The 9,834-nt window shown below is 43.5% G+C and overlaps 1 protein-coding gene across 1 annotated transcript in view; it reads right to left on the bottom strand.

Annotated features, from left to right (window-relative positions):
* Positions 1-1,014: 1,014 nt before the first annotated feature.
* The window catches only part of LOC103802485 (type II inositol 3,4-bisphosphate 4-phosphatase-like), a gene marked incomplete at its 3' end in the record, with an annotated part of 78,159 nt that continues 69,339 nt past the window's right edge, over positions 1,015-9,834 (bottom strand). Inside the window, exons 10-11 of the mRNA XM_009074966.1 lie at positions 3,155-3,285; positions 1,015-1,119 (exon numbers count right to left, since the gene is read on the bottom strand). Of these exons, the coding sequence (XP_009073214.1) occupies positions 1,015-1,119; positions 3,155-3,285 (236 nt within the window). The remainder of the gene's footprint in view (positions 1,120-3,154; positions 3,286-9,834) is intronic.

The following is a 9,834-nucleotide window of genomic DNA, read 5'->3' as shown; positions in this document are numbered from 1 at the left end:
CAGATCTAAGTCAATACCCAAACTTGTGGCTTCAGGAGATGAGGCAGGACTCAGAATGTGTAGAGAAATGAGGACAGACAAGCTGGACACTTCCTTGACCTCAGGATTTACCTAAGTGTGGCCCAGCAGGGAGAGCACATCCTCAGCTGCTCCAGAAATTTTCCAAACAGTAGCCAAACCTCAAAGCTTTGGTATCAGAAATAGATGCACAGGCATAAGAGAGAGAACTCAGACAATGAAATGAAACCCTCCAGAAAGACAGGAAGGCTCTAGATACATACACACAAAACCAACCAGGAAATAACCACCCAGAAAGTTTATAGAGCCCATCAAAAGAAGTGATAAATTCAACTCTGGGAGCCTGTAGAGAAGTGCAGATTTTTAAATAAGGAATTTGGAAGTTTGAGTTTGATCTTATTTGAAAAACCAAACAGGCACTAACCAAACCAAAACCCAAGCAACAAACCTCAGAATACAACAAACCTTCTGTATCAAGCCATACTCCAAAAATCTTGAAAACAAGCTAATGTCCCAAACTTCAGTGACTGGCAAGAGGCATGAAATGGATCCCACCTTTCCTTGAAGGTCACTGTACTCCTTGTCATGCTCTACCCCCTCAACACCCTCCCAAACCCAGGCAAGTCCAAACTGCACATCAAGTTATTTTTAAACGAATCAATTTAATACTGTTAATTTCCAAGCATTTTATCTGTAGAATCTCTATGTGCCATCCCCAGAGTTTGACAAGACTGTGGCTGGTACTCCACCATGCAGGGAAGAACTCCAAGTGGTTGAGATCCAACTCTGGACAGCACAATGTTCAGTTCTGTTCTGCTTTAGGTTGCACCTGAAGGCAGAGCCACCTCATGTTCTCCGTTGGAACTGGGTGTATCAAGATATTTCCACCCTAAAAAGGGCTCAAATGGAGGCCACAGCTCTCAGCTGTGAGTTTCACTGTATCCCAAGGCATTCTGTGTCCCACTTGTGGAATTTGTCCCCCAGAATGTGGTTTACCTTTCAATCGAGGACTGCGCACATGCATTCTTTGCAGATGAAGATTTATTGGGATGAATTCTAGTGTCTTTTCTGCTTTGCTACAACTTGATTTGAAGGAAGAACCTGGAAAACAAAATTTGAAAGAATCAATCTTAAGCACAGAGATGTTTCATCTTCTCTTTACGGGTAGGGCAACACTTGCATGTGTAATTCTCTAGTAGGAGATGATGGTTCACAAACCAAGTCTCAGCATGTCTTTACACTGAGAGCAACAAACCAGCTTTTAATTCACAGAGCAAGGTTTGGGTTGGAAGAACCTTAGGGACCATCCAGCCCCAACCCCTGCCCTGGGCAGGGACACCTCCCACCAGAGCAGGTTGCTCAAGGCTCAGCCAACCTGGCTGTGAACACTGCCAGGGTTGGGGCAGCCACAGCCTCCCTGGGCAACCTGGGACAGGGTCTCACCACCCTCACAGGGAAAACTTCTGCCTAAGATCTCACCTCAATTTCCCTCTTTCAATTTGTGCCCATTGCCCCTTGTCCTGTCCCTGCAGCTCCTAACACAGATTCCTCTGCAGCTTCCCTGGAGCCCCTTCAGCTCCTGGAAGGTGCTCTGAGGTCTCCACACAACCTTCTCTTCTCCAGCCTCAACAGCCCCAACTGTCTTCATAGGGGAGATGCTGCAGTGCTTTCAGCAACTTTGTGGCCTCCTCTGGACTTGCCTCAACATTTCCATGTCCTTCTCACATTGAGGACACCAGAACTGTGTGCAGTATTCCAGGTGGGTCTCACCAGAGCAGAACAGAGGGGCAGAATCACCTCCCTTGACCTGCTGCCTACAATCCTGTGGCTGCAGCCCAGGCCTGGGTTGGCTTCTGGGCTGAGCTCACACTGCAGCTCATGGGGAGCTTCTCATCCAATTCTTTATTTCAGGTGATGAGTATTTCTCCTGCTGTCTGAGATGAGCCTGCTGGAAACACTGTCCCAGTTAATGTGTATTATGCTTATTCTGTGCTGAACACACAAGGGTACAAGAACTATCATGGCAGGATATTACTGTCAAGTAACATTTCCTTCTCCAACCAAAAGGATTATGTTGTATGTATGAAAATATCACTTACCTGGAGATATTTGATACAGAATATATAAAAAAGAGTGTAGATCAGGAAAGAGAGATGGTCTTTTCTCACTCCGGGAGTCCAACATTTACTTAGACCATTTTTCAGCACCTTCTCATTTTAACAACTGTTAATCATTAGAACTAAAATCCCCCTGATTCAGGAAGAATTTTAAAATGTATTTTGTAAAGGTTCCCCGCCCAGGGCAGGAGTTGGGACCAGATGACCTGTAAGGTCCATTCCAACCCCTAAATTCTATGACACCAGCAGAAAGCAGCAGCAATGCCAAGGCCTTTGGAGTCCCTCAGAATAAAGCTGAACATCCAGGCTGGGCAGGGCAGGGGAGGGAGGAGGACACACCGACAGGAAGGGGCAGAGGGACGTGCTGCAAACAGACAGAAAACTTTGCTCAAAATACTGTGTTATTCAGGAAATCATTCCAGCAGTCTCACAAAACAGGAAAGGATAAGTTCCTTGAATGAGTTGTGAACAACCACAAAAAAAAAAAAGAAGAAAGAAATTGAAAAGAAGAAATAATTTGTTCTGCAGACTCAGAATTTTTCTGTTCTTTTTATAAGAAATGTTACTAACTTCAACCTCCCAGAGCCTGAATGGAGGAGATGGACAGGGACTTCTCACAAGAGCACAAAGAGAATGTAGTGACAGGACAAGGGGGAATGGGCACAAACTGGAGGAGGAGAGATTTAAATCAGATACTAGGTAGAAATTCTTTGCTGTGAGGGTGGCACTGTCCCATCCCAGGTTGCCCAGGGAGGCTGTGGCTGCCCCAACCCTGGCAGTGTTCACAGCCAGGTTGGCTAAGCCTTGAGCAACCTGCTCTGGTGGGAGGTGTCCCTGCCCAGGGCAGGGGTTGGGGCTGGATGGTCCCTAAGGTTCTTCCAACCCAAACCATTCTGTGATTCCATGACTTCTCTGTGGTTTATTTCTGCTGAATACACCAGTATTGAGTAACTAACACCTCAGCTAACTTGTAACTGCTCTAGAATAGAGGCTACTGCCACACAATCCCAGATCCCTACCTGAATGCTTCCCAAGCTCTGCCAGAGTGTCCTGGTACATGCTCAGCATCTGATCACAGTGAGCAATAACACTTTTGCGCATGTTGTCCCAGTGAGGAGCAAGTTCTCCCAGGTCTTTGAGTTCCTGATTCCTGTATCAAAAGGCAAAAAAGGCACTAATTATCTCATTAATCCATTAACAGTCATGCAAATTAATCCAAGCCAAGTTTGTTATGAAACTTCAAAAGGACTTGCTAATTGAAATAAAATCTGTTTTCATGCTGCTTTAAATCTGCTTCTCAGCTCTGTTGTACAACTGCGAAAGAAAGAATGTCAAATCAGTGAATAATACAGTAATTTGTGTTCAAAACTCCTCTGGTGCAAATGCAACAGCCTCCAAAGGGAAACACTGTCTTTCCTGGAGGTGAGAAGCTTCCAGGCTGCAGAGAGCTGTGCTCACAGTAAGGAGGTTCTGGAGAGGAAATATTCCCCACTACTGCAAAGAACACAAAGTTTGCTCTTTCCCAGCTCTTGCAGCACAGTTGTTGTGATGATGCACTGCTCTTTGGATACTTTCATACACATCATAAACATCTCTAGCAACTAAAAAACCCAAACAACAAAACCAACAAAGAGAAAAACCCACCAACAGTGCCTGAACCCCAATCTGCAGCCCTATAGCTCATCAGGCCAGGACAGCAGTGCTATGGCAACCAAATTGTCACTGGAAACCCAAAAGGAAATCCTTTAGTCAATGATCAGTTTTCCTGTACACTCCTGAGAGGTGGCCTGAGCAAAACAAACAGCACTTACATTTCCTGTACAAACAGAACTCGGGTGCCCTGGGCTCTCTCTTTGCTTTTCCCACTTGCAAAGGGAGTCTATCCTCTATCTCTCCCAGAGCCACTTCTGCTTTTAAGGAAACTGCAAAGGAAAGAGCTCAAGTCTTCAAACACTCGGGATTGTTCAGCAGAAAAGTTTTGCAACACAACCAGTTTTCCTCATTTTCCTCTAAGTCTCAAGGAGATATTGCACTGCAGCAAGGAGAAGTGCACTGCAGTTCGTGCAAATCTCCAAAAAGAGCTCTTGCATATAGAGGAAGTACTGAAGGAAAAACAGGGGCAGGAGGGCAGAAAGAGGGAGGAAAAGAGCAATGAGCTGCAGCACAGGAACACAGAGCTACACTTAGCACAGCAGTCCTGACCATTAGTTGGAAAACTAATGTCATCATTAGCCAGAAGACTAATTGTAAGTCTGTCATTTAGACAGTGTTAAAACTCTTTCTCAAACAGAAAAGCCTCACACTGCTACACTAAGGTTTCCCCCATCGTTATTAGCTTTGCATCAATGTGAGCAGTGTTAGAATAAGCTACAGAGGCAAAATTCTGCTGCTGCTTCACACGAGCACCAAAGCCAAACACATTGCACTGGCAGCAGAATTCAGGTGTTTTGTTTGTACATGTCTTTCAAAGCACCAAATTGGAAACAAAGATTAAATACGTGAACTTGTTGGGAGTTCACTAACGACAGGTGATTACTTTTTGCCATTTCACTCAAAACTGAAGAAGAAGAGATGAAACCTCTTCCCTCTGTCGATACAAACTGCCAGTGCTGCAGCACAGGAATCCTCTGCCGTAAAAGGATAAACCATTTTCAGCAACCATTTTCCTTGCAGGTTTTCAGCAGCAATATGAGACATCCCATTAAATGAAAATCTCAGGGAGTCCTGCTAGGAGAAGCTTGTGAGGCTTTTCAGGGTATGCAGTGTTGTTTATTTGCAGTGAAGGTGTTCTGTCTGTTAATATTTGTGTTGTCTTGTTTGACAGTTTTAGCAGCAATGCTTGGACCTGGCTGAGCTCCACAACTTTCCTGCTCCTCCTCCATGGGAATGCAGTGTTCTGCCTGGGAATTATATCCCTGCCTCTGCCCGTGTCTGGAGCTGTTGGTCTCAAGCTCTGGTCAAGCAACAGCAGAGTAGAAACCATTTGTCTCACACTGAATTATTGAACCAAAACCAAACCCTTGTTTAATCAGCTGACTATGAGTTAACTCCATTGACACCAAAAGCAAAGGGAAGGGAAAACTCAAACCCTGTAATGTTAGCTTCCACATGTTTTCAAGCAATATCAAATCCTGCAGTTTTACAGCAATCCAGAGCATAAGCAGCATGGAAACTTTGAACACTAACTTTTCTGAAGGTATTTCCATTTGAAAACACAGTGGAATCAAACCCATGAGCTATCAGGACTCTAAGGCATAGACACTATTCCATTATATACACTTATTTTACTTTTTTTCTAATGGAACTACAGAAGACCTAGGATTTAGGTACTATTCATGTCCTGCAGTTTATAGGACTTGTCTCTGCTGTTGCTGACTCAGTGCAGTTCTGTGTGCTGAAAGAAGAACCATCTTTTCTATATCTAAGCTCCATCAACAATATTCCATGGTACCAAGCTTTACTGTCATCATGTGAAAAGTCTCAGCCAAAAGCAAACGGAGGGAAGAAACACAGTATTTTTCACATCTCAAAGTTTACAGTTCATATTAATACCCACAAGCTTAGACATTTTTAATCTGGTTTAATAATATAATAGACTTTTAGCAGAACTTCTCTCACTAAGTAACTTTCAAAACACATTTCATAAAACACACTTCAGCCACTAATTGTCAAACAACTGTGCTATAAAAAAAATCATATTACAATATATATTGGTTCTAGGGAGGGCAAATCCCTCACTGATTAGACTCCCCAACCAGCCATGGAGTTTTGAAGAGCTTGTCAGCTGAGCAGTAAGCTCAGAGCAAACCTGTTGTTAAAATAGAGCTATACATCATCTTATTCCCCCACTCCAAACCTCTTCTCAAAGCCTTTTCCAGATAATTGCACTTATCACCATGACAGATCTTGTGCTCAGCCTCAACTTCAGCTCATCTCCCAGGATGAAATTCAAGCTTTGTCTGCAGCTGTTTGCTTTTGTCTTGCTGTTCAGCTCCTCAGACTGACCTGAAGAGCATCTTCTGTCAGAGCACAATGGAATCTCCACCCAGGAACACATCTCAGCTTCTGGTGTCTCCTGCCTGGACCAGTTCACTGTTTCTTGGTGCCTTGGCATAATCTTGCCCCATTTGTATTAAACCAAAACGTGGATGTGAACAATCTGTCCTATTCCTCATTCTACACCCCAAATATCAGCTAATTGCCTTGTTTCTGATGTGCCTTGCTCAGATGCACTCTGTTTAGCACATTTATGTTTCCTGGAGCAGACTAACTCTGCCAGCTCTCACTGAGCACAGCTTGAGGGGTTTGAAAGCAACCCCCCAGCAAAAAATCTAAATGTCCTTGTTACACTTGCTGCAAAACTCTTTTTAGCCATTATGGCAGAAAAATTTAGCACTGGATCCTGACCTGTTTGTTGGAAGCAATAAACACAAGGCTGATAGTTGGGACAAAGATTCATGGGTATTGATGCTAATACAACAATTTAAAAGAGATGAAAAATTCTTAGGGTAAGTTACGAGACTCCTCAGGATCTCACAGCACTGGCAGAAATGCCAAGAATCCTCATTTCAGGCTCCTACTTAAAAAAAAAAGTTTGTTGTTTGTTTTCTTTTCTCAGAATGACCTACTGGTTTGCATAGCTACAACCCATGGGCACTTTGCCCTTGGGCAGACCTGAGCCTGAGCCTTCCCCTGCTGATGGGAAGAGCAACCTTGGCACAAGTGTAACACTGATGTGAAGGATGATTGAGGAGGATCTGCATCTGCCACCTCACTGGGTACAATTCTGACATCACTAGCAGCTAAATACTGGTGCCATTAAGCTAAAACTACATGCAACATTTTGGGTCCAAGGAAATGTTCAAAGAGTATCACTATCAAACAATGGTTGAGAACCAAAGGCTCAGGTTAATATTCTGCCTTTTGATCAGGTTCATGATCATAGAATCACAGGATTTCAGTTGTTGGATTGGAGCTTAGAGACCATCCAGCCCCAACCCCTGCCCTGGGACAGGGACACCTCCCACCAGAGCAGGTTGCTCAAGGCTCAGCCAACCTGGCTGTGAACACTGCCAGGCTTGGGGCAGCCACAGCCTCCCTGGGCAACCTGGGACAGTGTCTCACCACCCTTATAAAATGTAAGTATAGCAAAAGTTCCTGAAAGAGGCACAATGAATTTCCTCCAGCATTCATGTTAGTAATTTCTCCTTAACCAGTTCCTCCTCTGTGCCATGCACAATGACCATGCTAACAGGAAAATTCTTGCTCCTCAGTTTGGATACAAGGACACAGGACCACCTGAGCAGCCTAAAGGAAATCCATTCAGTGCTGAAATGCAGCACACTGACTTTTGGAAGGAGTTCTGGGAACAAGTGGGATGCACCATGTTACAAAATGACCTGAAGGAAGTCCCAGTACTGAAATGATGTTTGCAATGCACTTGTATTTTGCCAAACTCCTATTAGCTTTCCCAGTGCAGGCACCACTGTGGAATGCAGAGTGAAAAACTGTGCTCAGTGACCTAAAGCAAAGGAAAACTAAACATCAGAAAGATGCTAAGATGAGCAAGATGAGTGAGAAGGGGCAATGCCACAGAAAACTTTCTTGGATCTGATTACCCTGTCCCAGAAAAGGGAATGGCAGGAATAGCCATTTGCATAATTAAGGACACAGCAGAAGTCTTCACAGATTGAAAGCTGAAGAGACCAATGTCATTAACAGAAGAGGAGATAATTAAGATGACACATGATAAAAGTACATAAACCCAAATCACTGTATGAAGACCAAACAGTGTTTTTTTCGTACATCCAGCTTCAAAAAATCCAGTGCTGCAATTCCCAGTGAAACAAATATGACAAATTCAAACCCAAGAAAATGAAGTGATTTTTGGCCTCCACCAAGCAAAAAGAGCTTCCGAAATCCACTCTGACAAAACATCAGAAGCAAAGAGCTTAGCAGGATCCAAAACAAGATGAGACGTTTCTGCAGATTATATTTGCAAAAAAATTGCACAATATTATAAAGGCATCAAAATGATGAATATTTATCAAACAGGAGCTTTGGAGTAAATATAAACCATAAGCTTTGCGGTATGACTCAATCACTTGTAAGTAAAGCCAGCTCAGAAGCTTCTGTCTAAGGAAAGGAGCACAGGAGTTATTTCTCCTAACAAATTTCACTGTAAAGTGCACATGTTTATGGAGAACCATTTCAGCTCTTTTTTTGGTAGAATAGAAGCAGATAACAGGACTCTCATTTCTCTATAGCACAAGTTCTGGCCCTGTGATATACAGGCAATAAACCCCATCCAAACAGTGGGATATTCTCTCCGGATCTAAAAGAACCAACAGCAATTTCACCATATTATTTCCAAAACAGACAAATAATTGCTAAGGAGGATTTAAACACTTCTGGGGAAGCTACCACAAAGATAAATCAAAGCATGTTTTTCTTTCCTAATCGTTTTTATTCAGAACCTCTTGAAAACAGTTGTCATTTTTGTCATCTTACAGAATTTCCCCAAGCTATTCCAGGTCTGGCTAAGCCTGACCTGACAGGAACTCACACCTACACTGCAGGTTGTGCCTTCCTTCTGCATGCCCTAAACATCTGTACAAAATCCAACCAACCAATCAACCAAAACATAAAAAGAAACATAAAAACCCTATTAAAAACCTGTTTTCCAATGTATATGTGGAGGGTTTTGGATTTGCAAAAGTTTGATCATGTTTTATACTGTCCTTAAGAGCTGAAGTTTGTAAGTTCCTTTTTCATTTCTATTCACCACCATCCCCTTTATAGAATTATAGAATTTAGGGGTTGGAATGGACCTCAGAGACTGTCCAGTTCCAACCCCTGCCCTGGGCAGGGACACCTCCCACCAGAGCAGGTTGCTCAAGGCTCATCCAACCTGGCTGTGAACACTGCCAGGGTTGGGGCAGCCACAGCCTCCCTGGGCAGCCTGGGCCAGGGTCTCACCACCCTCACAGGAAAAACTTCTGCCTAAGATCTACCCTAAATTTCTCCTCCTCCAATTTGTATTTTGGTGAGTATTGAGTAGTCATGGGGAAAAATAACCCACCATGGTGATTGTTCACGGTGAGTTTAGCCAAGGTGCTGAGCTCTGGAACATCAAGCAGCAGCAAGGGCTGTTACTTGCATTATGCCTTTGCAGAGAATAGTGCTGTGGCAGTAAAAGTGGTTAAAGTAATCCTCTAGCATTTAAAAGGCATTTACCCATGGGGCAAATGAAAATCTGGGCAGTGGATGAACTGTGCAAATCAGCATAATCTATTTTTATTGCTTACTAAAAAAACCCTCATACATTAGTATTCTCAAACAAGATGAGGCCATAAATGCCTAAACAGTACTAAATGAATAAAATGGAGTATGATAAGAATTCATGGGATTTTTATAACCCATCATCACCATGCACAAGTATGTACCAGTCCAGTGACTTTATTAAAGCAAGACTCTGCTCTCCCACATGCTGTTCTGTTGGCATAAAAGGACCAGGCAGAAGCAACAGATGGGCTGAATAAAAGAGAAAAGAAGCTCCACATTGCAGGACAAACAACCTTTGCAAACAACAACAGGCAGCCCTGTCTGATGGAAGGAACTGCGTGCAAGTGCCCAGGATGGCCCTGGGATGCAGCACTAGTACACACTGTGAGTCTTCTGCATGAGACCAGATGCTCAT

The sequence above is a fragment of the Acanthisitta chloris genome, unplaced genomic scaffold (assembly GCF_000695815.1).
Source record: "Acanthisitta chloris isolate BGI_N310 unplaced genomic scaffold, ASM69581v1 scaffold5635, whole genome shotgun sequence".
NCBI classification, from domain to species: Eukaryota; Metazoa; Chordata; class Aves; order Passeriformes; family Acanthisittidae; genus Acanthisitta; species Acanthisitta chloris.
The sequence above is the reverse complement of the archived record's forward strand: the minus strand, read 5'-3'. Positions and strand labels throughout refer to the sequence as shown.